This window comes from Notechis scutatus, chromosome 3 (genome assembly GCF_049901735.1).
Source record: "Notechis scutatus isolate UNSWTSFEM ecotype Mainland chromosome 3, rNotScu1.2, whole genome shotgun sequence".
Lineage (NCBI taxonomy): Eukaryota > Metazoa > Chordata > Lepidosauria > Squamata > Elapidae > Notechis > Notechis scutatus.
In genome coordinates, this window is record NC_142011.1 from 61,698,352 (window position 1) to 61,726,046 (window position 27,695).

Genomic DNA, 27,695 nt, shown 5'->3' on the forward strand with positions numbered 1-27,695 from the left:
GAGACAGAAGTTTGGCAAAATCACATATTAATTTCCCTCGATTGCTCAGTTTTCTCACAAATTTGGCCATTGCTGGAAATCATCAGCATTTGTGTTGTCTACCTACCCTGCACATTTCTGCAGCGATATCGATCAGTTTTCACACTGCTGAAATTTGATCTCCAAAAGCAACAAAATAGATGTGTTATGGATTTCCAGGATTTAACATTCTTATTTTGCATTTTAAGATGCCCTGCAACACCACAAGAAGCAAAACACATTACTGGATACTGCCCCAGACCTCTAGAAGCCAATGTATATGTTTAAAACAAAGTGTGGCCTTCAGGTGAGACTTGCCATTCCTTGATATAAATGATGGTGCAATGTTCCCTTTGAATTTTGTTACATAGCAGTTTTAGCTCCAGGTAATCCGCATACATGAAAATAGCTTCCTTGTACAAAATCTGTAAATTCGCCTCAAAGATAGAAGGGTATTTGTCTTGTTTTCAATTGCACAGTGACACCCGCATTGGAAGAATGTCACTGCAGCAGCCTTTCTTTATTATATACTCAGTGTAGTAGCAAGAAAAATAGATTTGATGAAGCAAAAAAGAAAACCAATTCAAAAGCAAATAAAAAAGAACCTTGCATCTATATATGAATAGAGTGAAGCCGGTAAGAGCCATGTAATTTATTTTGAGTAATTATTCTAGTTTTAAAATCCAGGTAATTTTTCTTCCTATTGGAAAGCCTGGAGGCAAAAAGCCTTTTGAAATATTGGAGAGGGTAAAATTTAAAAATTAGCTACTGAGCATGAAGTATGCAATAATTGCTCTTCATAACATTTTTATTGCCTCTATATTCTGTGAATTATTGCTCCAAATTCCTCCGTACCATTATGATGAAAAAATGGTATCAATAAAATTGGGTTGATTTATGTTAAGATTTTATCACTTAAGCCCATGAAAATCAGAGGCATGCTAAAAGGAGCCATTTTTTTCATGACATTTCTTTTTCCTTTTTTTCATCCAGCGCAGTAGCAACAGTTTCCCTCTTCATTTCCTGGTGTGCTGGTATGGTATCCTCACACCCACGCTAACCATTCACACAATCGTGGGCTCAGGCTTTTAGGCCAAACTGTAACTATGACACTAGGATGTCATGCACTAGTTTTCAACATTTTCTGATTAAAACACTTTGAATTGGAGAGTAGCTACTTCTTAAATACACTGCCTTCTTTTCTTCCATCTATTCTTCAATGGATCTATGGGATTTTTCTTAGGGAAGAGATTACTATATGTAAATTAGTATTGATAAAACTAAGCCAAAGATTAGTTAATCTGGTACATATGAGCAAAACTCAGAATATTACAATGTTTTGTTTCATTCAGCCCGACTTAGTATGCAGTTCGCTTGCACTGTAACATCTTTACCATCTATATCAGGGGTGTCAAACTCACGTCGTCATGGCAGCATCACGTGACGTATCGGGACTTTTTTCTCCTTTGCTAAAACCGGGCGTGGCCATGGCCAGCGCATGACGCATCCGGCCCATGGGCCGGGAGTTTGACATCCCTGATCTATATGATGCTTATCATTGTTTTGTTATCTGTTTTGTTCATCTGCCTGTTTTACATAAATCAGCAACATCAAAGTATGTCACCTTGGCTTCTATCAAAAGGGACTAGAAGTGCTAGCATGAACTTTCCAGAACATTTTATCATATAGAAGATCAGACAAAAAGAGGAAGCTTTAAAAAAAAAGACAACATCAAACAGAGAATGGGCAACAGTATTAAATGCAAAAAGATTCCAACTTCTAAATATTTTGAACTCTGGTGAACATTGCATTTGTTTATATCATATCTAGGGTTCCTGTGATAAATGGGTTATTTGGGGGAGGTGTCAAATTCAAGTTGCAACTACACAGGTGAAGCCTCTGCGCCCCCCCCTTCACATGCATCAACACCACACATAAATTCAAAGGATTGAAACTTTAGTCAGTTATGACTGGCATCTTGGTTTTTATATCCCTTTTGGGGATGCTGCTGGCAATACAGAAACAGACATGCCAATTTTCCTATTCCAGAAATATAAAATCCAGATATTATTCATATCACAGTATCTGAAACCTAGACTAGTGTTGGATGTATATTTTGTGTATATTCATAGATATTGTACTCTCAAATTGCAAATGGAGACGTGGGTACTCTATTTTTCTTATCTTCATTTTTAAGTGCTTTGGTTTTATTGTATTGCGAACAGTTGGTGGGGTGCATCCACAGTTTCGTTGTACTTGTACAATGACAATAAAGTTCTTCTAATTCTTCTAATAACATATTTTGTGAAACTGATTTAGCTAAACATGAGTTGGTTGAAAAAAAAGTCCCATTTAGCTGGATTCACACAGCATGGTAAGACAATAGGGGTAATTGCTGCAAATGTCTGCATCATCTTAATTCCTACCTCATAGAGTTGAATCAGGTTAGACATTTTTTTAAAGACTATAAGCATATTAGCCAGATCCAGAATAGCATCATTTTTGCTAAATTTAAATTGGATTCATTCTAAAATTAAATTCTGACATCGAGGCTGTTCCACTTGAAAGACAATCCAAATGCTAGCTATCCAACTGTACTCCACTATCCTACAAGTGGAATTTCCTTTGTTTATTAAAAACCTAAAACAATTTTTTTCTATGCAAAAAAAAAATCGTATTTAAATAAACACGACTGATATATCAGTCGTGTTTATTTAAATGATTTTTTTGCATAGGAAAATAACAAAATCTGCCCTTTTTTGCAGAGATGCTCATTCAACTGGTAATTAACTAATACCTTTCTTGTATCGCTTTATATCCCTTTCCCCCAATCTCCATAGCAATATAATATGCATTAGGCAGTGAATATTACACATTATACCAAAGGTTAACTACAACGAATCAGAATATTTCTCCAACAAAATGTCTTTTCTCCAAAGATAAGAAATAATTACTCAGAATATATCAGAATATATTTTCCTTCACATCTTTAGACTAGCGCTGTATAATTTTTTCAAATCTTACCCTTGATCTGTTAATAAAAAGAATTCAGAATATTTATGATTTTATTTTGAAAAAGGCATTTACAGGAAACTTCTTCCTTGTTGATGAAAGTAAAATGGGTTACTCCAAACGTGCTTTTCTAAAAGGCAACTGGACTTTCTTGGTTTGGAAAAGCCCCTTTGGGATAACCATGATGTGGATGACTGAGAATCTCCCTAGACATTTAAAATGGGTCATCTTTACACCCAAGCCTAACACTTGTCTAATCATGGTTTAACAGATGATCCCTAACGCCTGTTTGCATAACACACAAACAAAATCAAGGAAACCCTCTTACACCTTAGAAGTCAACCTTTCTGTTCCTCAACTGTAAGATCATGAGATTTGTTAATGCATGAGAATACATGTTAAAAGTTTACAATCTTGCAGAGCCACATTACTAGCTGTCCCATGGCCCATGGGATGGACATGCCTGGTTTAGATCTCCCTACCCAGTTCTGCAGCTATTTCAATTTCAAATGCCCCATTGCAGGCATGACACCCTAAACTGGCACAACAGTTTTCTTTAAAAAAAAAATCACCTACGATCAGCTACAATCTTATTTCATTCTTAAATATTCTTAAGATAATTTTAGTCAAGCTAATTCAGCTACCAGTGCTTATGAACTGTTCGATTCGCACAAAAATAGGTTTTTCTAATCTTTCAAGTTTTTCATTTGCCAGGATTGTCAAATTGTTATTCTAGAGAGTCCGTTTGACACCAGTCTAGAAAGTGGGAGACCGTGAGTTCAAGTCCTGCCTCACCCATAGAAGCCAGTTTGGTGACCTTGGGCTAATCATTCCCTCTCAGCCCTCACAGGGTTGTTGTGGGAAAATAGGAAGAAGGTATGTTAGATATGTTCGCCGGCTTGAGTTATTTGTAAAAATAAATGTGGCATATAAATAAATATAACTGTAATTATACCTAAGAACTGACATAAATATGCAGACTTTCAGCAACATAGATATGGAATAATGTACTTTTTAAACTTAAAATTAATACATTCATAGAAAAATCATAATTAAAGAAAAAAACTATTAAAGAACTAGTGAGTTTAATATTTAGCACCTAAAAAGAACATGTTCAATTTTTTTGTTCTAAGTTGGTGCTACTTTCAATAATATTTAGAATCATATAGAACTGTGATTAAAAGGAACAATGCAAAAAAAAAAGTACATGCATTGAGGTTATTTTCCCCTAACTCCTGTTTTCTTTTATAGATGAGATATATAATCATTATGGTTTAACTTCACAGAATCATCCATTCATACCAAATTCTGAAGGAAAACTGCAACATCTCTATTTCAATAGACAGGATCTTTGTATACACTTTAAAACTGCATGACTATTTCATGGAAAATTAAGTTATTCCATTTTCCTGTTATGCTACATTATGCCTTCTCCAAAGAAACAGAAGTATCAAGAGAATATATGCTCTCCAGGGTTAACTTAACATGCATGCTATGCAGAACCACAACTCACGGTATTTTGTAACTAAAATTGTCTGTTTTTGAACTCAAAAGTGTGACACTGGGCACAATCTGGATCACAGGTGATCTGAACATACACATTGATTTTAACAGAAGCTACACTAAACCGAAGAAAAAATTTCCAGAAAAGTGTAAGAAATACAAGTTTCTTTAAATATTAAAAGGTAAGAAGTCCCACGTTCAAAAGTGTTTCCTACTAAAAATGCTGTTTACAAAATATTAACTACATGAACTATATTCCATTGGGTTTAACTGTAGTCTACAAAAGAACCGTCATACTTTTTAAGAACAGCAACAGAGTAGAGCTTAATAAAATGAGCTGCTATGGACTAATAGTTTTCTTGCTACAACTAACAAATGTAATGTTAAGTTACAATTAAATATGCATTGCAAGTTTAAGCAGATGAGTAGTTTTGTAGTATTATTTTAAAATATTCCAGTATTTTATAATACAATTCACACTAAAAGTCAATTTCCCCCATCATGAACACACAAAATCAAGACAACCACCACCAGAGTAAAACACTAACACTTTATTAAAAATTCAAAATTTATTGCAAATTATATTTTGCTTCTCTCCTTTCTTCATTTTTACATGATTTATTGATATCCATGATTTTTTCACAAATATACTTGTTGACTTTGGAGAGTCTCTGTGCAATTTCTGTTTCATCCAGAGTTTCTTGTGCTATTCTGTCATACAAACATTCTAAAAAAAAAGGAAATATGACATTTAGAATAAAACTTCAAGATATTTAAAGTATAGCAAAAACTCTTAAGCAAGGGATATGTCACACATAGGATGAATGCAGCAATTCATTGAAATAATTAAAAAGTGAACAAGAACCCACATATAGCAGTGATCTGAAAATTACTCTCCGACACCTAGGACTGATACACTACATTCACACTAGTATTTTTAAGATGTCTTTGGTAGACATTTAATAAGCCATTCACTCTGAAATGGCCATGTCCCTCAGTCCAAGAAAAAAAAAAGCCTGTAATTTAATTTTGAGTAAATATACTTTTGTAAGAGCATTGAAAATCCCTGGACTTCCGGTTTGAGCTCCTTCGGCGACAGACCGAAATCCACGATAGTGCGTGGTTTTGATCTGTGCTCACCGCCGGAGCGCCCCAAGCCGGCTGGTTTCGGGGCTAAGCCACCCCATAGAGGTGGTGAAGAGGGGCGAGACTGCCATCTCTCCTCCCCAGCTGGCTATTACTCCCTTTCCCGAAGGCGGTTGCAGTGGTGGTCAGAAATGGTCACCTCAAAGAAGAACTCGACTGGAAAAGAAAGTGCAGGAGGAAGATAAGAAGAGAAAGTTTTGGTTGACCGGGTTAAACTGAAAAAGCAACAACGTAAGGTACCCTGGAATTTAAACTATAAAAATAACATTGTTCCCAAATAAGACTTTGAAGCGGCGAAGGAGAGAGGGAAGGGAAAGAATTTGGCTTTTTTTTTTCCTCCCTTCCTTATACTGACAGCTAAGAGACTTAAGTAAAAAATTGACAAAAATCCACTTTGACATTAATAGGCATTTAAGCTGAAAATAAAATGTCAAAGGGATAATAAAGAATTTTGGATATTTAAAAACTTTTAAAAGCAGGAAAGGAGAGAAAAAGAACAAAAGGGCAGGATCTGGAAGGGAGGAGACTGCCTGGAACTAAAAGGAATTTATAGTGAAACTTTAACAAGATTCCTAAAAGATACATTCCAACTGAAACTTTGTAACAAAATAATAGAACCCCAGGAAGAGAAAGTGGAAAAAAGAAGCAAGAAGAAACAGCTTTGGATTATTTAGATTACTTGGTGATTTTGGGATTTTTGGCTATTGCATTTAAATGACTAAAATCAATCAGGTGGTTGTTTAAAAGTGTTTAAAATGGCATCACTTTTAGAAGAACTGAAAATGGAACTTAAAAAACAGAAAGAAGATGCACAAGAAGGGAGAGGTTCTTTTGGCTTCATATTTCAATTCTTAGAAATGGAGATCTGCAACTATGAGAAACAAGAAGAAACGCTTGTAGAACAAGAAGATCTGGACAAAGAAGAAGCCATCTTTAATGATCAAGTAATTTTATGTGGGGAGAAAAAAAAGGAAAGGGGGGGAAAGAGAGCAAAAAGTTTAAGATTTGAAAAAACAACCAAAAAAAAAAAGAATAGTTTGAAAAATAATTACAATATTAGAAAGCAACAGAAGAGGGGATTACAAAAGAGAATTAGAAGTAGAGAGACAAGGGGGTAAAAAGGGGAGGGAGGAGAAGAGGGGTAAGAAGGAAAGGAAAAGACATTATAAAAGACAGAAACAAGATATAGAGAAACAGGGAAAAGGTATAAGGATTGAAAGTATAAGCCTGTTTAGAGATAATGGGTGAAAATTTAATTCAAAAAGGGATTCTGCAAAGGTACATAAGATAGTATTGTTATATTAGAAATAGAAATAATTTCAGAAAATATGATGACTAAAATGATGGATAAAATATTTATTGTAATATAGTGGAATGTTTGTTAATAAATAAATGAAAGAAAGTGAATGAGAAAATGAAATTAGGAAAGGATAGGAACATTTTAATTATTAATAATGATTATAAGTGAAGAGAAATATGGAAAAAAAAGAATTAATTATGGAAAGTTTATAAGTGTTCACAAGGAAGTATGATATTCAATTGAAAAGAAAAAGATGTTAACATTTTAATGAATATTAATGATAGAATTGAATTGGAATGGAATGAGTGTTTATATATATATATATATATATATATATATATATATATATATATATATATATATATATATATATATATATATGTATGTATGTATGTATGTATGTATGTATGTATGTATATGTATGGTGTTGGTAGTTGGTTTTTCCGTTATGTTGTTCTTTTAAAGAACAACTACAATGATGGGAAAATACCCTAACCAAGCGAACACCATACATGTAATACCGAAAACTTAAGAAAACATACATATATATATATATATATATATATATATATATATATATATATATATATATATATATATATCTTTATAACTTTTAAGAATATAGTGTGTATTTTAAGAACGTACCAAGCAGAATCCGATTGGAAGTTATGTATTATATTGAATGTTATAATCTTAAAGGTATAAATTGAAGTTTAAATAAGAGCTGAATGGACAAAATTAAAAGATATAAAGGTGTCATACTCCAATTAGTAACTACAGGGGAAAATTTGTTTAATGAGAAAAGATAATATGAAATTGAAACAGGACAGACAAAAGTACAAATATAATGATATGAATTGAGATATGAGATAATTAAAAATAAAGTTGAGAAAATCAAAGGAGGGGAAAAACTATGTAGAAAATGTTAAACAGTAGTAAGACATTGAATAGAACACAAAGATGAACATGAAATTGAGTTTGTGTCTGTATGAAGAAGTGATAGCCCATAATCATGCTATTCTCAAAAAAATATGTTTTATTTGTATTATGGTTGTTTTTTTTGTGAAAACCCAAATAAAATTTATATTAAAAAGAAAAGAAAAGAAAATTCCTTAAAAGGCATTCTCTGGCTTTTTTAAAAACACATCTTTATTTATGCTTATTCGAGCAGACATTTCCACTCAGTCAGAGTCATGGTAACATGAATAAATGACAGAGAAAAATCTATGGACTTCCTACCTCAATGTTACCATCCATGAAACATACTGTTTTGTAGGTTTCTACTTGTCTCACCACTTTATAAAATACACTTTTAAAATATAAATAATAATATGGTGGTAGACAAAGTGGAATTCCAGAACAAAAATATGATCTATAGCAGTATGTTTAACAGATAACAAGTCTAAAAATTCTTTCATAATATGGAACTGCCCCGAGATAAAATAATATTAGGTAATAGCATCCATGTAAAAAGTATGTGTTAGGAAGTACAGTAGTTTGTTCCTTCTTCCAAATTAAATGGTTGTTTATTGTTGTGTGTGACTGTTATAAAGGGGAAGACTAGGTAACCTCAGAAACTAAAACAGTACGATTAACTGTCATTAAGCAAATTGACAGTAAACAGTCTCATTTCTGAGATATGGTTTACAAAACTGTGCCTCATTGTAAACTCCTCAGCACTCAACATACAAGCTACGGTAGTCTGTTTAGATATATACTGCCTTTGTTATACTGTATAAACTATAGTGAAAAGTGCAATTACTACCAGTACTAAATAGTTTCCAAAGTGATTAAACAATTTCTGCTGTTTTTAGTATTTTCACTCAGCAACTATTTATTGCTTCATATGGTAAACAAAATAGAAAGTCACTTAATTAACGGGTTTTATGGCACTGTTAATGCATATTAAAGTTGTAACAATTAACTATTCTACATCCTTTGCATCTTCTCTCACACCTTTCAGAAGTTTTATAAAAGACTATTTTTCAGTCACAAGATCTGCAGTGGTTGTATACCAACATTTTTTAACAACTTTCTCAGAATAAACTACACAATAGGGACTACTAAACAAAAAGACATATTAGACCCATTTAGACCTAACACAATCTTTTTAAGATGTTTTATGGAAGCTATTCTAGAATCAAAAGAATAAAACCTATCTTGGCTACAAATTTTATGAGCAGTTTGAAATGTGTTAGTTTTTTTTTAATGAGATTTAAAACATAAGGAAAGAGATGACTAAAACAGTTATTTAAATTAAAACATGGAAAGAGGAATTTGATTAAGGCAAAGAAGCCCTCATTCTTCTTCAGTATTGAACTAGGGAGTGACTGAAACCATTATAATTGAAATCTATACATAGTAAATTAGAGCATTTTATTTCCACCATGAAATTCCACCATACACCTACTATATTCCAACATACCACATGTATATGATTTTGTCCAAAGTTTTTATTCTAATTTTAAACAACAGAAAAACAATTCTCCTTCTGCTTATTCTCTACAGTAGATGTGTACATGTTTTGCTTTTGATACAAGTTTTTAATATCTGAAATCCCCTTCATAACAAAATATGAGCCGTCTGTGTGGGTTTATTCTGGAATCTTTGTACTATGTGCAATATGTATAAACCTTGCCAGTGGTGATCAAAATTTACCACTAAGACTAGACTTCAGTATTTGCCAAAAACAGACAACTTGGAAGGCTTGGTGAACAGATGGAAAAGGTATAAAAGAGTAAAACGTGATCACTATTTGTCTGTTCTGTACTCAGAGGTATCTAGAGATAGCAGCAGATATCAAAAAAGGGCAAGAAGTTAGAATAGAAGTTGCAGTACAAACCCTAATTTTTATGTATGTAAGAAAGTGTCAAGGCATGCATCACAATGCCACTCCATAAAACTTGGCTTCTTTAAAAATCTGCTTGCTCAAAACTGCAGATGCTGCTATCTGCCCCTCCTAGCAAACTTTTCTGGGGATAGTATGGTCAAACAAGAATATTACTATCCAGAGGAGAGTAAGATTAGAAAAGTTATATGGTCTCTTCCCTACCTGTTTGCTCTTTTAGTAGGGCTATGAGAAACTCTGGAGAATTCAATCAACCCTTGATTGATCATCCTTTCAAAGCAAATATGATTCCAAGCAGGTTGTCCCAAAGGTGCTTTCCAAGAGGCAACTTGACTCATTCAAGTCAACTCATCCAAGAAGCGAAACGTTTTCAAGGAAAAACCAGAAAGTCCAGTTGCCTCTTGAAAAAGCACCTCTGGGGCAACCATGACCTGGATGACTGAGAATCTCCACAGACAGATTCCAAGCAGGGAACTGCATGGCTCCAGTCTTTCAAAGCACTTCGAAGATTCAATAACTTTTTCTGCTGCTTCTATGATGTTTATAGACAATATACCACAACAACCCTACATTTTAAGAATACGGGGCTGGGGAAAAGGGAGTGGTCATAAGTTGTATAGCTGGCCACTGAACTTCATCACCTCATTACAGTCTGCCTATCAGGCTTATTTTGGGAGAGACATTATTATTGTTCTTCCATTTTGGTTCAATGTATCTTTTCTGATAGGCTGTTTGCTTTTATTACATTTAGGGAAGAGGGATGGCACAGCTCCACTCCTGCCTTATTTTGAATGCAATCCTATTTCTTCCAAATTGCTAAATAATTAAAATATTCATTCCTGTCTTTTAATTCTCCCCATTCGAATGACCCAACAGCTCTCACTCACATTCCTTTGTTGTCTTCCATTTCCTTCATCATGAGCAGATAAGAACGTAGAGTCCTTGGTGTTCTCTGAGCTTGGTTGTTTGCTTGTAGATGTTTCGTTATCTGACTAGATAACATCAATGCTGGTGAGTATAGGATATGCTCCCTGTTCACCTACAGTATCTTACCTTGCCACTGTGTGTATGGGGAGGTTATGGGTTACCGTATGTTCTCTCTCCATGGTAGATGCTTGATTATGGTACTGTTTTATGCTTGATTGTGTGGTGTTAATGTCAGCTTATCTGGATGTAGATTGCTAGGGAGGGTATGTTTTGGTCTTTTTGTCTCTTTTTTAGTTTTTTTATTATCTATTTTTTAATAGCATGTAAAATGTGGTTTGTCTCTATTGATGGCTGCTTTATTTGAATGCTAACCTTCCAGGAATTCCTTAGCAATACCCTAAGGTCAAAGGTATCTAGCAGCTGAACAAAATGTCAATGGCGCTAGGGATGGAGTTCATAAGGAACACATACATGCTTTTGGTGGGAGAATGTTAGGATACAGACAACAGGCCACTGTTGGAATTTCTGTCACAAATAGGTGTTTGATAATGGGAGTTGAGGTATATTTTAATCACTGGGGAAGAGTGTCTTCTAGGTTTGGAACTGGGAGGGACCAAACCAGAAATGTCTTGGATCAGGAGGGTTCTTGCCTAATGACGAGTTGGATTTGGTTAACAAAGGCAACTGGGACTGCCAGGATTGCCATTGCTAAGAGCTGTGTTCACATGATGTTGTGCTTTATAACTGCATCACTTAGCAATGGAAATTCTGGCCCCAACTGAAGTCATAATACAAGGACTACTTGTAGTTCCCTTCCTAAGATATAAATACATAGGACTGTACGCTGTTAATCACTTCAGCAGCTGCATTAGAAAACAAGATTCCTTCAGTTGCTGCTTAATGTAGTTTGAAGAACACTCACATAATCAAAATAACCTACCTCTGACAATGCTTAACTTGTGAGGTGACAGAGGTGGCTTAGGAACAGCATCTTTCTTTTTCTTAGTGGCTACACCTGTAACACTTCTATTTTTAAGAACATCGGTTCCCCAAATCATAACTGCTAAGTTTTTTGTATACTTTGAATCTCCTTGCGTTACTTGCAACTGGTGCCATTTCTCTTCATCTACCCAGATGCCACTTCCAAGATGAACCTGGAGTAGAAAGTGAAATAACAGGTGGTGGTTACCTGGAAAGTTTGTTTCATCCTTCGTAAGTAGCAGGAACAATGTTTAACAGGAAACACACTTATCTATAGTATCCAATGACTGAAAAAGTATGAAATATTAAAAACAATTTGATTTGTCTACTCTATGTGCAAAATCATGAAATGACATGAAATGAAAACCCATAAAGAGGGCAAGTTGTAAATGGTTTTTATCATTATAAAGCTTCTCCTGGGATGAAGATAATGTTTCTTCCCTTTATGTCCTGCTTACAGAAGAATGTGGAATCTTTTTCACAACCAAAGCATATAATCAAAAGCATAATCTTGAGTTTTATGGTAAACAAATGCAAAAACCTCAAGAAAAGTCCCTAAAGTATTCACTTGACATTTTTGTCATGAACAGATAAAAATGCATTGCTTTGGAATATATATGCCTGTTATGAGATTCATTTTAATTTTCTTGATGAATATAGAAAGGCAGGCAAGCAACCACCACCAATGAAGCATTCTCAGTTGAATATTTCGGCCTTTCCCTTATCCATCCCCACCAAGGCTGTTACCATCAAATGCCCAAGTGCAAAAGTTTCCTGAAGAGAGAGGAAAGATGACTAACCACAATAACCTTGAACAATTGCTCAGCTGAATTTTAATTTTGCTTAGAGGACTCTTAGAAATGCCTTTCTCTCTTTTTAAAATAGTATACATTTATATATTCACATGTATTTATTTTGCTGGCGAGTATTTCTCATTTAGTTGTTAAAGGGAGAATATAAATATTTGCAATGGATATATTAATACCTTTCCATTCTCAAGAATATATTTGTCCATTACAGGAATAGCAGCTGGGTAGTACGTTGACGTGTTTGCTTCCTCGCTGAAAGCTGTCTGTACATCAGGCTCAGGTTCAATGGATTCAGGTGTAACCTTTTCAAGTTCTAGGGCAGGACCTATATATCATTTTAAAAAGAGGAACAAATCTTTAATTTAATGTAGGATACATTATGTAATGTCCATTTCACATGCAGAACTTCATACTGATTAATGCTGATATAACCTAAAATCCAAAGTCAGTATGACAGTAAAATATTACCCCTTTTTTCTCCAGTTTTAAAATATTATCAATATATGAAATAAAGAAATACAAAGAAAAGTGAAAATAATGGTAAAATAAGACAGGAAAGGAAAAGAGAAAAAAATTAGGTAGAGGGGGGAAAAAGAACATTGACTTCTGACTCCTTTTGGTGCAGTAAAATAAGGTAATCACATAAAATCTTATCTTTTTTACATAATAATATACTAGCCATTTCTATTACAAGAAACCTACCTAATCAGCAAAACTCATATGCTGCCGTCAACATATATAACATTAAAATTCCAATTTTTTCCCCAAGTTCTTTGTCCATTAGAAAAGAAAAGTCTCTGGTATTACCCCTTTTTCCCCCTCAAAGGATTGTATTTTAATAAAATTTTCAAAAAAGGAACATAAATATGAACAAGTGGAATGTGAGAGTCAAAGCAATTCAGCACTTGTACTTAAACCCAAACTGAGATACACAGTTGTAGCTGTTTTAGATGTATTTCTTTCATGATCACTGAAAGAAGTAAGAGGTGTATTATGATGTTACATATTATTACACAGATGTTATATCTGTAACCAACTTTTTAGTTAAGTGTTTTAAAATGAAAAGGACAGAATCAACACTAGGAAAGAATTGTCAATATCCAAAGACAATCCCAGTGACCAAAAACCTGAAGATTGAACACATTGGCAATTGAATTTCCAAACCGAATCAACTTTTTGAATTGGAGACTCAGTTGTGGAGATCTTCAATTTATTTAGATATTTTTATGGGCTTTTTTGCATGGATTCAAATCTTTTCTCTAAACTGATGATTTTACTGGCATAGGCCAATTCAAAAATAACTTGCTTCCTGTTCACAGGATTCACAATGATTTTTGCTAGGTTGGGACAGTAATCAATTCCATAATTACAAAACCTGAAAAAAGATTGTCCATCCTAAAGACAGATAGGATTTATTAAAGCATGAATCTTTAACTTTAACTTTAACATACATACATACATACATACATACAGTGTATGTGTATATGTACGTGTGTGTATATATACACTGCTCAAAAAAATAAAGGGAACACAAAAATAAGACATCCCAGATCTGAATGAATGAAATATTCTTATTAAATACTTTGTTCATTACATAGTTGAATGTGCTGACAACAAAATCACACACAAAAATTATCAATGGAAATCAAATTTAGCAACCCATGGAGGTCTGGATTTGGAGTTACACTCAAAATTAAAGTGGAAAAAAACACTACAGGCTGATCCAACTTTGATGTAATGTCCTTAAAACAAGTCATAATGAGGCTCAGTAGTGTGTGTGGCCTCCACGTGCCTGTACGACCTCCCTACAACGCCTGGGCATGCTCCTGATGAGGTGGCGGATGGTCTCCTGAGGGATCTCCTCCCACACCTGGACTAAAGCATCCCCCAACTCCTGGACAGTCTGTGGTGCAACGTGACGTTGGTGGATGGAGTGAGACATGTCCCAGATGTGCTCAATTGGATTCAGGTCTGGGGAACGGGCGGGCCAGTCCATAGCATCAATGCCTTCGTCTTGCAGGAACTGCTGACACACTCCAGCCACATGAGGTCTAGCATTATCTTGCATTAGGAGGAACCCAGGGCCAACCACACCAGCATATGGTCTCACAAGGGGTCTGAGGATCTCATCTCGGTACCTAATGGCAGTCAGGCTACCTCTGGCCTCCATGCTCTGGACACTACGCTGACAGACACAGCAAACCTTCTTGCCACAGCTCGCATTGATGTGCCATCCTGGATGAGCTGCACTACCTGAACCACTAGAGTGAAAGCACCGCCAGCATTCAAAAGTGACCAAACCATTAGCCAGAAAGCATAGGAACTGAGAAGTGGTCTGTGGTCACCACCTGCAGAACCACTCCTTTATTGGGGATGTCTTGCTATGCTCTCCACCTGTTGCCTATTCCATTTGCACAACAGCAGGTGAAATTGATTGTCAATCAGTGTTGCTACCTAAGTGGACAGTTTGATTTCACAAAAGTGTGATTGACTTGGAGTTACATTGTGTTGTTTAAGTGTTCCCTTTATTTTTTTGAGCAGTGTACATAGTCACAATGAAAAATATAAGCCAAAAAGTCAAATAAAATTAATGTGTGGAAAGTGAAAAGATTAAACATAAATGTATCTTTAATGAAATTTTCTACTGTTTGTTGATATGTTAGTTATTTATACATATTGAATTACAAATCTTTTTAAAACACCATAATTAATAAATGTTACTGCAGTAATTCAGAGAACCACAGCAAAAACATGAGGTCCTAATAGATAGAAGCATTTGGCCAAAGATCTTGTAATATATTTTATTCCAAAGCTCAAAATATTTCACATTTCAATAATCAAAGCCTTTTCTAGGCAGCTGAACTTCATAGTAATTTCAGAAACTACTAAGAGTTGCATTTACAGCACAGCATGTTCAAATTAGACATGCAATTCCTTTTACTGTCTTTTTGCTAATTAGGGTTGCTTGCCTAATTTGCCATGCATCATGCTTACTTTTTAAAAGTTTCTCACTTTGTAGTTTTTGCACTTTGATAAGCAAAACAGAAAATGTCAGTTACGGAAGTTTTCTAAAAGTCAACACAAAATGTGTTTTCTTAGCACAACAAATGCAGATGAAGGAAAATCCTTGTTTCAGTGAAAAGTTTTACTATTTTCAGTAGTAAAACTCTTGGCATAGGAATTAGACAAGAAATATGAAATTTCCCTTATAGTTCAGCATCTCCAGATTTATTTCATGTCAAAAGAAACCTGTTGATTTAGTCAGATGAAAAGCCTTATCTACTCCAGGATTCTTTGCTCCACATAACTGATGAAGTATCTATAGAAAGACCCTCACACACACACGTTTTTTCTCTTTCTGGTAACTTTTTCTAATTCACTGTTTCTCAACCTTGGTAACTTGAAGATGGGTTGACTTCCCAGAATTCCCTAATCAGCCATGGATTACACCCTGCACTGAGGAGATCTCCATGTGGCAATTCTGTATAGCTTTGAACCGTGAATAACCCTTTTTTTTTTTTTCCCTTAAAGAAAAGGAAGCCAACATGGAGGGCATTTTGTCTGCCTATGATCCTAGAGCTGGTAGTGCAAGCCTTAGTATTTTAGGTGATAAAGAGACCCTATCAAGAAGCAAAAATAGTAATTCTTCTCTTGCTTTTCTTAAGGCTTTTGCCATTTCAAAATGCTCAGACTGGGAATTTTAAGATATACAGCAAGGTAAACTTTTAAATGCTATTTTTAAATCATAGTTAAGTAACAATAACCTAAAATCTAATCAATCAAGATGGTGAATTCCAGTAGGCCCTACATTCTATTGATTTCAATGTAATTTAGGGATATTTACCTTTAGGCACAATTCAGAGGAATGGCATTATTTTTTTAGCATGAATATTGGTTTATGTAAAAGTAATTATATTATTTTGAATTATCTGAAGTATATTTGTGGGACCATATATCTACTTATCTCACGGAACTGGCATGTTATGGATCCTGTTTACAACGGAATGTCAATCAACGGGACCCATAAAGAAACCTGTTTCCGCTGTGGCACTCAACCTTTGGAACTCCCATAGGTGCTTTTACAAGAGGCAACTGGACTTTGTTTTTCTTTGAAGACATTTTGCTTCTCATCCAAGAAGCTTCTTCAGCTCTTTGGAACATCATTTCCCTGGAACTTAGATTGTTACCTATTAAGGCCTTTAAGAAGGGCCTTAAGACGACTTGGCTTTGCCATCTTGACTGGAATTGGGTAGTGGTGGTGTGGATTTTGGTGCATCCATACACATAGTATACATACATGCATATAAATGTACATATGGGAAATATCCATATTTTAAAAAGTATTATATGAAACCACAAGAGGGAGCAGTAGCAAGATGATATTCCTATTTTGCAGTCATCTCTTTCGCATTGGGAAAGAACAGGAGAGACATGTTCTTGTGACAATCTACTTGCTACTCTATTACATTCCTTTTTTAAATAGATTTTATTTTTATTTTTACTATATAAAGAAAGAGCAACAGTCTCAATGTCTATATAAACAGGGTGTTGTCTGGTTACAGTTATTTTAAGCAATAGTCATAGTAATAATAATATTCATTGATAGTGATCATATAATAACATTTTCTCCACATAATATTAATACTTAATTGTTATTACTAAATCATTGATAATAAATATATCATAATGAACTCTCATGGTAAAATTAATCCTTCTCTTATAATTTTAAATATTCTAACTTCTGTTTCTGTTAGTTAACCATTGATAAAATGTATCCCATGTTTCAAAATCTTCCTTCTTTAATTTCAAGTGTTAATCTATCAATTTCTGCACGTTCTAGTATTTTTTTTTAAATTATCTTCTCTTCTGTAGGGATCTCCCTTCCAATGTTGTGCAAATACAATTCTGGCTGCTGTTAACACTTGTAATATTAGATATATAGTCCCTTTATTATGTTTTTCTAGTATGATACCCAACAGAAATATTTCTGGTTTTAAATGTTCCTTGATCATTCTTTTCTATCCAAGTATGTATTTTTGTCCAGTATCTCTTGGCTTTTATTACATTCCTGTAATACTGTCTGACACAATGGAATTAGCTGAGAACATTTTAAGAGTATGGTGCAGTCTTTCTACCTCTTTCTAATACAACTTTTGTACTTGTGCTTTATGATGCTGTAGCTGATGAAACATTACACAGTTGTTATAGTCATAAATTTCTTAAATGAATAAATAACTGTAACAAGAAAGTGATGAACACTGTCCTAATATTTTAGTTCCCATGCTCAGTCCAGTTAACCTGAAATGTGGAAACAGCCTGAACATTCTTAACAGGTCAGTATCAATTTAGCATAATTTTCTTCCTCTACCCTTGCCTTTCCAGCAATGGCACAACTATGCCATTCAGGGTTTCTCTTGAGTTTGACTATGGAACAGGGATATCAAACTCGCAGCCCACAGGCTGGATGTCATGTGCTGGCCACGCCCACCCCTGGTTTAGCAAAGGGGGGGAAAGTTGCAATATGATTACGTACTATCGCAAGTTTGACACCCCTGCTATAGAAGGACCAACTCGTTTTACCTACATAGGATCAAAAGGACTGGCTAAAGAAGACTGCAATGTCTATGTAAACATATGTCTTAAGCTTCCCATCTCATACTACACAAGCAATAGTAATCTGCGCATAACATATATATATACTTGTGTAAAAACCATCCGCTGAGAAGCCAACCATCAACATGTTCATGTTTTAATGTTTACAATTAGCTTATAGGGATGGCACATTTTAAAGGGTATTTTGATTAAAAGTTTGAGAATCTACTTATCCATATGTATATATGGGTATCATTTTGAAAGGGAAGGAATGGGGTATGATAAAAACACAAATATATTAAGTATTCAATACTACAATAAACTAGAATAAAAGCATTTAGCCACAAAACTATTGTTAATTTAACAATTTAACCTGCTCAAAGTTCCTTCTTTGCTCAATTGGCCCAACAGGAGTGATAACTTGGCTTCCAGGTAACAATTCATTCGCTTGCCCTTTTCCTCTGATGCTTACTCTCTAATTATATCATCTAGATGGTCACCCATTTTTATCTCCAAATTTAAGTTAAGGAACAAAGAGGATTTATGCAATTATCTGCATGACTATTCTTCTGAATCCTGTTACCCGGGTAAGAAGAAAAAAACAACAACAAGATTTGCGGGGAGGGCAGAGATACACCAAAATTCAGAGTATCTCTTAGGAAAAATCCTGGTCTGAAAACATGGAGAGCCATTACTATTCAATGTTGCCAGCTTTGGGCTCAAAGGACCTATGGCATGTCTCCGCTTAAATAACTTTCCTTTGTTCCTATATTCCACAAAAAAGGTGAGTATTTCTTTGTGTGTTGTGTTCTCCCCTCCGGTTGGATCAAGGATCCCTCCTCTTTCTTTCTTATTTCACTACTTGCCTGTGAAAGGTTTATCATTCAGGAAGACAAATATGTCAGTAGCAAAGAGGCACAAAAGGAAATACATTCTTTTCTTCCATTTCTACTTCCATAGCATTTTGCAGTCTAGGTAAAGTAAAGAAGGAGTAAATAAAAATCAACTTCCTCTTCCCTTTTTACCTCCCTATCTTTAAGAACTGAGTTTTTCTAAGTCAGAAAAGTAAAGAAGGAAATAAAGTAAGGATCAGTAAGAGGAAATAGTCTCCATGAACAGTGACTACCCACACTGTACCAAACAACCAATTAAATTTGCCATCAGGATATTGTGACGGAACTTTGCTTTCCTATTTTCGATTTCTATCCAAACACACTAGGTAAGTTTAAAGCACAAGTACAACTCAGAAAGCTTTCAAAATAATACAACATTAAATCCATATTTTTGAAAAAATATACAAAAATATACAAATGACTATCTTCCTCGTTAGTCATTCATATTAGTAACATATTATGTTCTACCAGTAACTCTAAATATATTTATTTATTATTTATTTATCATATTTATTGGCCATCTTACCACAGGGTAACTCTGGGTGGGTTTGAAAATAAACAGCTCTCCTATTGATAATGAAATATGAAGATTCACAATCTTAACTATATTGTAAATAACGACTGAATTTGTAAAAACAATCAAACTATGCTTTTCAAAGTTAATTTCTTAAAATATATGCCTCTTTACAATCCTTAGAGCAGCTTTTAAGGGCATATAAAGAAAAAGGGGCATTTTTCCTACTCAATCTCTGTAAGTAGGAACTCACTGCAATCATACAAATACCTTATGGATTCAATAGCTAGATTTCTTTGTGAATATTTAAATGAACCTAAGTTAAAACAATTCTTGAACATGTCCCATATATGCAAGTACTTACCACTGCCTAATCTGAGAAGCAGGACATCCTGTAACCGTCTGTTCAAATCTCTTAGCTCTTTCATTTCTGACACTAATGTCCCATATTCCTTTAACTTTTTTGCTTGTTGAACAAGCTGCCTTCTTGTTCTTTCAAGTTCCTGTTGAATGTGCCTCATTTCTTCCTGCTGTTGCTGATAGCTTCTCAGCAACTCTTCATAAAGAACTCGAGGAACTACAGCATCGTCCATATTGTTCATTCTGTCTGAAGTTTCCATAAATGTTGCCTCAGGACTGGAATTACTACTGAGACTCATTCCATTTTGTTTTTCAAGGCGCGCAACAACTGCTTCAATGCTTTTGTGCGTACCTTCATTCTGTTTCTTTCCATCTTGTCTCTGTATGTTACAACAAAACACATTATTAATATACTGTGTCATACTCAAATCTATAGAGTTCAAAAGTTAATGAAATTATGAGCACACTACAATCCCCAAGGGAAGAACATCTAATGAACATTGGACCAACACAGTTTAATAACCAGAAAAAGTTACATTATATATAACTAAGTCTTTTTTAAAAAAAAATGTATGATGCAGAGTTAAATGCATCTGAGAGGAAATCAGCAATAGTGGAAATATACTGATACATTTACCACTCCCAAGTATTATTTTTTAAAATTTGTATTATCCAAAGCCAATTTTGAGAGGGGATTTTGAGAAGATAGGAACAATTCAGACATCACACTAAACTTCAAGAGACACTCAGAAGTATTCATTACTATAACCACAGGTTATATCTGAGAAGGCCAAATTGCTCATACAAACACATTATTGTTCATCACAATAAGTGAACTACTCTCTCGGTCTCTCTAATTCTAATGAGTCAGTGCAGTTAAGATTCCCATACAAACTATAGTTCATCACAATAAGTGAACTACTCTCTTGGTCTCTCTAATTCTAATGAGTCAGTGCAGTTAAGATTCCCAATCCAGTCAGACATGGTGCTAAACTACAGCAAGAAAGTCAATTAAAATTTAAGGACATACATGATTGTGCAGCATCTAGTATGCACACAATCAGCTTTGAGCATTTAGAGGCAAAGGCAGAGCCTGTTTACATGAACTCTGAGCACTCTTGACTTTTTTTTTTTTAGTTTGTACCATTTGTATAGAGTGCATTCAACATTAACCTAAACATATTTTTTAATGATTAAATACTGTGTTGTATCATCCCATCATCTGGAAACTTTAGATTTAGATGACAAATAATCCCAAAATTGTATTAGTAATATCCTGTAGAAGACACTGATAAAATGCATTTAAAGGCAATGTTTGCACCTTGTTATTTAAAGATAATTTTTAAACCGATTTGCCTAATTAACCGGGCATCAAGGTTCAAAATAATTAAGAATTTCACAATACAAGGAATTAGTGGAAGAAACATAGTATCTATTACTGTGCAATAATCAGCCAAATCTCTAAAAGATATTTCCAAATCAAATTTATCTATTCTTCTTTGCTTATCAATAGTAAAATACGAGGCTCCATGTAAATATAGATTGCCCCAGCTAAACACTATACAAAATTGATTTTAAAAAATCAACATATATATACTTACAATACTTAGTTTTAAAATAATGACTACATGCTTTATTTGAAAACAGGGGTATTTGCCTCAAGGCCATAATTATAGAGGAAACAGCATATATGAAGCTAGAATATGTAAAATAAATAGCAAAGATAACTCATGCTATATCATTACAGTGTTAAATTTGTTTTAGTTTTAAGGAAACTGAGATAAATGAACAAAGTTTATCTCAATATAGTTTCTTTATTCAATAATGTCTTATTGTATTGTACATCTTTATATTACACACATATCTACAGATATCATCAGTCTGGAGAACTGAATGTATTAACCTTATCAAACTGAGCTTGTTTTAGAACAGTAGGTGGAGGGAACAACTTACAGGGAGGGCTGTAAGGAACACACAATACTTTAATTTTGCTAAGCTTTCTTTTTTTCTTTTTTCCCCTGGGAATTGCTTAGGAGAAACTTAGTAAAAAAAAAATGTAATTAGCAGGTGCATTGGGGAATTCATGCAATACTATACTAATAAAAACCTGAGTTCCAAGCATGTTAAATATACCTGCAATATTCACGCTGAATATGTTGAAGATGGGCATGTTGAAGGAATTTGCAATATTCAATGCAAAACTTTGTCTGGAATAGAGTCAGTCTAGTTTTACAGTATATTTTGTTCTAAAAAGAAAAGATATCCATGATAAAATGATGCTAAATAGTAAGTGAAAGAACTTATACAAAGGGAAAGAATTTGTCAACATATTCACTGTGAAATGTAAAAAACGCATAATTGACATTTTTGTCCATTCTTTAAAGTAAAACTGATTATTTCAGAAAATTTTAAGATTACATCCTACTGATGTCAAAGAATCTGCTAAAAATGCAATTATCTGCTTAAAAAAGTATCAAAGGAGACACTCATGCTTTGAGCAATTAAAAAGCCTAACTCTGAAAACAATCACAATCTCACTGAAATAAAAGCAGTAAGTTGTTTTCCATTACATAATGACATTCTCTGCCAACACTCTTTAACAGATCACAACGCAGACTTCTTTAAAAGCAATCCTCTTTGGGAATAATTTTTTCTTGTCTTGATACAACCCTTCAGTACTTTGATAAATCATTAAAATACAATTCTTTCCTTTTTCCCGTTAATTGTAAATATTGTATTGTTGATAATTTTCCAGAACTTTGTAGGAGGAAGATGTACTTAGCTAGCACACTATAGGTAACCCTCAACTTACAACTATTTGTTTAGTGACTGAAATTACAGTAGCACTGAAAAAAATAACTTATGACTGTTTCTCACACTTATGATGGTTGCAGGATCCCTGTGGTCACATGATCAAAATTTAGACTCTTTGCCACTGGCTCATATTTATGATAGTTGGAGTGTCCTGGGGTCATGTGATCACCTTTTGTAATCCTTTGACAAGTAAAATCAATTGGAAAGCCAGATTCACTTAAATCTGTCACTAATTTAACAACAGTAGGATTTACTTAACAACTGTGTCATAAAATGGGACAAAACAACTGTCTTGCTTAAAAAACAGAAATTTTGGACTCAATTGTACTTGTAAATCAAAGACTAGCTGTATAAATAATCTGAATTCTGTCATGTTTATGTTGTTACACTCATGGATATTGTTCCATATGTGGTATTCTGCTAAAGACTGTCAATTGAGTTTCATTTTATTTTTTTGTGTAAAACTACATGAATAGAAGATTGTATTTAAGATATTTATCTGCCATTAGATTGGGCACTATTGGAGGACCATTTCCCATCACTTCAGACTATACAAAAGTGTCTCGAACAGCTAAAGGGTGCAAAACAAATCTAAGTTTTCTAGCTTCAGTGGAAATCTGCTCACTTGGAGTTGGATATAGTCTTCTCCATCCTCCCCAAAACTGAAAAGTTTTGTATATAGTTTGAATCTAGACAAAGGGATGCTGATGAAATGAAAAAAAATGTGCATAAAATAAGAACAGTAATGCAATAATAAATATGAAAAATATAATTGTACAAGTGGTGAATCAATTATAAATAAGATACAACAAAATTAGTAATTTGGATAATAAAAAAATTCTCATAACTGAAGGAAGGATATTTGCTTAAAAAAAATATAAGTTGCATTAACATGCATCAACTTCTTAGGCTTACCCAATGAATGAACTGCAGGCAGCTGGGGTTTCTGGTTCAGTTCTGCCTATGCTGACTTTTTACTTCAGTGCCTGATAATCTCAGGAATGAGAAATCCCTGCTCTTGACAAACCATTTAATAAAAGAAAAATTCCACTTTTTAGAAAAATCCAACAGCAAAATTTGGATTATAATTTTGTTTTTACCCCATCATATCAAAATGTAGATGAGTATTTTTAAAAAAGAAGAAAATATCTCCTTTCTATAGCTGATCAGGAATAAGTCCAAAAATATATTCACAAAGGTTGTTCTCATCTAGCATTATTCTCATTAATTTGTTTTTGAAATGTTATTAATATGTGTCTTACCTCTATACCATGAAAAAATAAAATGCCATGGCTGCTTATTAGATATTCTGATTAGCAAAGGAAAATCCTTCTTTTGGATATTATTACCAGCATTTAAAAGAAAAGTTGAATGTGAAGCATCCATATTCATCAAAAAGTAAATGAAATACCACTGAAGGTTTCACTCGATTGAACTGCAGATGCCAGTATACTGTAGCTACAGAAAACATGGGCTACTGCTGGTTGACGTGGGTCCCCAAGGGGTAGGGGGGGTGACTCACCCCTGGAGGTGGCTGACAGAGTAAGAAGACCTCACCCCTGTCCTATCTTTTAGCTCTCCTACTTCTGAGTTAGTACAGTTTTTAACAATATTTTAATCTGTGTCATTTTAACATTTTAACTATTTTTACTTGTTTTATAACTTGTAAATCGCCCAGAGTCACTTTGTTGAGGAGATGGGTGGCATAAAAATTAAATAAAACAAAACAAACACCCATGACTCACATGATAATTCTATATATCCCTGCTGCTTTCATATACCAACCCTGTCACAACGTATAACATTGGCAGGTTCCGTACAGCAGTGCTCAAGATTCGTTGGGATGATGACCAATGATATAAACAAGACTTAATGAGCACCTTGAGTCCTCTGGAGTTTGATAGTCTTCTATTAACCTTTTATTTTTCCTTACACTTATCGAATGCTCCTACCCCTTCCTTTAGATTCTTTTAGACTCTTGTTCTTTATATATACTTTATTATTCTTACATCTTCTAGATTTTCATAGTTTTTTTAGGCTCTTGATAATCTTCTACCCTTTTAAATTGACAGAACCAGACACTCACCCCCACTCCACTTAATGCTGCTCTATGAACATTTTAAAGATTTGATTTTGAAAGTGTGAAAAAAATCTGATGAAAATGCAGAATGTTTCAAACTTGGGTTAAAACAAATCTAGTGATTGCTGAAAACAAGGTTAAAAACAATAAATCTACTAAATAACTTACATAAAATAACTTAGAACATATATATTTTAAAGATCTAATATGTCAATGTACTGTTTAACTAGAAATTAAAAATGACTGGATATAGTGATGGTAACCAATCTTTTTCAAGAATATTGCAGAGTCATCCCCCCCTTAAAATGTAAACACTTAAATAATTAAATATAACCCAAATATCACCAACTAATGCTATTTTTGTATTCCTAACATTACATATGCTGTTTCTCTTTAATGTTGGCATTAAATTATAACTCAATTAAGATACAAGCAGCCATTATTCTCCATGTAAGTACTATAGATGTGCATCCAACCTCAATGGAATTAGGAGGGGGCATACATATTCCAGGAGCACCAAGTACTAGTACTGCTTAGACAGCTAATGCTTCTCTCCTCAGAAACTCCACTTACCTCAATAGAAACATGGCTGAATATTGCACAGTGCCCAATAGCAGGCTAAACTGGGAGAGCTTTGATGTGTAATGTGAAACTGATGAGCCAAAACTCTGCTCTCCACAATTTTATCACATAAGCAAAACCTGGGGGAAAAATCATATGTTATACACATTTGATACTGGTTGTCATATTTGTTTGTATGGTGCTTCATATGGGTTTCCTTGTGGTATTCATTGAGCATTCTCATCCTCATATTAGACAAAAAGTGTGAATGCTATACTTATATATTTTTAAACAAGATGGGTGCAAAAAGTTATCTATTGAGTAGGGTTTCTCAAACTATGGGTTGGGATTCCAGAGGAAGGATCACAAACATCTTCGGGAAGCTTAAACAACAACACTCTCAAACTCATTCTGGGCTTTGTCTGCACCAGACAGCTGAAATATTGAAAAGGATGAGAAGTACTATGATATACACATTAACATTTCATTATTGAAACAGAGTACATGTAAATACATGTATTTCCTGCCCTAACCTTAATGAAATCTTCATTTTTATTCATATAGGGGCCACATGCATTTATTTACCATTTTAGAGAGTCACAGCACTGCAGTGTCTGAAAACCCTTGCTATAGGCACAAAACTTTAAATGTATTGTAATAAGAAAACTGGAAGATATTTTACAGGGATGTTTTCTTCAAACTCTGAATTTTGCTACTAAATCTATTTTAAAGAAAGTTCCCAGATGGTAAGATTAATATCACTCTGTACAAACTACTATTTAATCAACTATATGTTTTTCATACACACAAGAACACATACACACCATTTATAATGTACTTCTTTAACTGTATGAGGTAGCTTGTTATCCCAACCAGTTGTAGAGAACCTAACCTGACATTCAAATTGCATACAAACATTGTGTCCCACAGGAGTGCCTGAATATTTGACACACTTTATGTTCATGGAGAACTAGAGCATTCTCTGATATAACAGAGCTACTGCTTTATTTATTTATTACACTTCCAAATTCAAAAAAGTTCAAATAAAAACAAAGACATATGGCTCTTAAAATTGTTTTATATGAATTGTAAGTGTAAAAAATGCTGTCTTAGTTATATTTCAGCTTGTCCACTATAAAAATATTTACTTCTGAAAATAAAATAACATCACTACAAGAAATCTAGTTGCACAAGCTACTATAAAAACAAGTCATCATTTTTTTAAAATAATCACACCAGTTTTAAAAATAACTCCAAATAACCCAATTTTGCTAACCCAATATTTGTTCTTATCAAACAAAATGAAAATAATATCATAAAAATATAAAGGAGAAAGGTATAAACTGAAACATTTGGGACTCTTGGTTGTACAGTATTCACAACATTCCAATTCTAATCCAATATTTCAATGTATTTTTGCAAGCCAAGTCCCACTGTATTTAATGGCACAATTTCCATTAAAGGTGCATAAAAATTGCAATCTGCATTTCTGTATGCTAAAGAATGAAAGAATCCCTGACATTCTGATTTGCGGTAGAATAAAGCACATCCAAAATTAGAAAAAAAGAAAGAACAAACCAACAAACAGGCTTCAATACCTTACAGTGTCTAAGTTCCATATCTTCATCCCCATAATCTGTAATTTCCCCCGTTTCTTCTAGGTGATTGAGAGACAGCTTGGGGATTTTAATTTTCTTCTGCATCACACTGTTTTCAAGGTCTGTTTTATCTTCTGCAAATTTACATAAAAATATTTTTTCACATTTTTCAAACTGATTATTCAAATACTGTATGACTGAAGCCAGACCATTTAAAAAGTTCCCATGCTTGACTATCTTCCATATGCAGTGATAATCAACTGCTCCAGAAACTTTTTTTCCCCAAAAAATAAATGCACTATAGCCCTTAGACAGAAATTTGAAGAATATTGTAAAAATAGTAGGGCTTCCAAAGATTGTTAAGAACAAAGCTAAAATCCAAACTTAAGCATATTTTGCAGATGATATTGGACCAATTATGCATTTTCCCTCAGTACAATCTAATTCAGAGTTTTAAGATCTAAAAATGGAGAAGAATATTCCTAATTCTAAAAATGCTATATGTATTTTGATGGCTCCCCATTTTCTCATTTCTTGCCCTTTCAAACAACAGTATAGCAGGTTGCTCAAAGTTAAGGATGTTTTGGAGTCTGGGATTTTATTTTTTTCTGCAAATGTGGGGAAAACACATTTTTCAGAAATTCTAACCCTTATAAACAGGGAAAGGATAAATGCCTCAATTTTTACATATTCTCAGTTCTTAATGCAGCAGCAGTATTAGCAAGACTGCAGAGAATGT

General features: G+C 33.9%; 1 protein-coding gene across 5 annotated transcripts in view; it reads right to left on the minus strand.

The window, feature by feature from the left end:
- The window catches only part of BEND5 (BEN domain containing 5), a 904,791-nt gene that overhangs the window by 373,932 nt on the left and 503,164 nt on the right, over positions 1 to 27,695 (minus strand). For 2 of the 5 annotated variants that reach the window (XM_026665827.2, XM_026665828.2), the window contains 5 exons: positions 26,957 to 27,090; positions 19,908 to 20,283; positions 12,721 to 12,869; positions 11,695 to 11,908; positions 5,070 to 5,260 (listed from right to left, as the gene is read on the minus strand). The exons of 1 other annotated variant lie outside the window; for it this stretch is intronic. In XM_026665827.2, coding sequence (XP_026521612.2) covers positions 5,103 to 5,260; positions 11,695 to 11,908; positions 12,721 to 12,869; positions 19,908 to 20,283; positions 26,957 to 27,090 — 1,031 coding nt within the window. In that variant the 3' untranslated portion in view covers positions 5,070 to 5,102. Of the gene's footprint in view, positions 1 to 5,069; positions 5,261 to 11,694; positions 11,909 to 12,720; positions 12,870 to 19,907; positions 20,284 to 26,956; positions 27,091 to 27,695 lie in introns of those variants that run through there. 2 more of the 5 variants (XM_026665830.2, XM_026665834.2) reach the window with 2 other exon arrangements.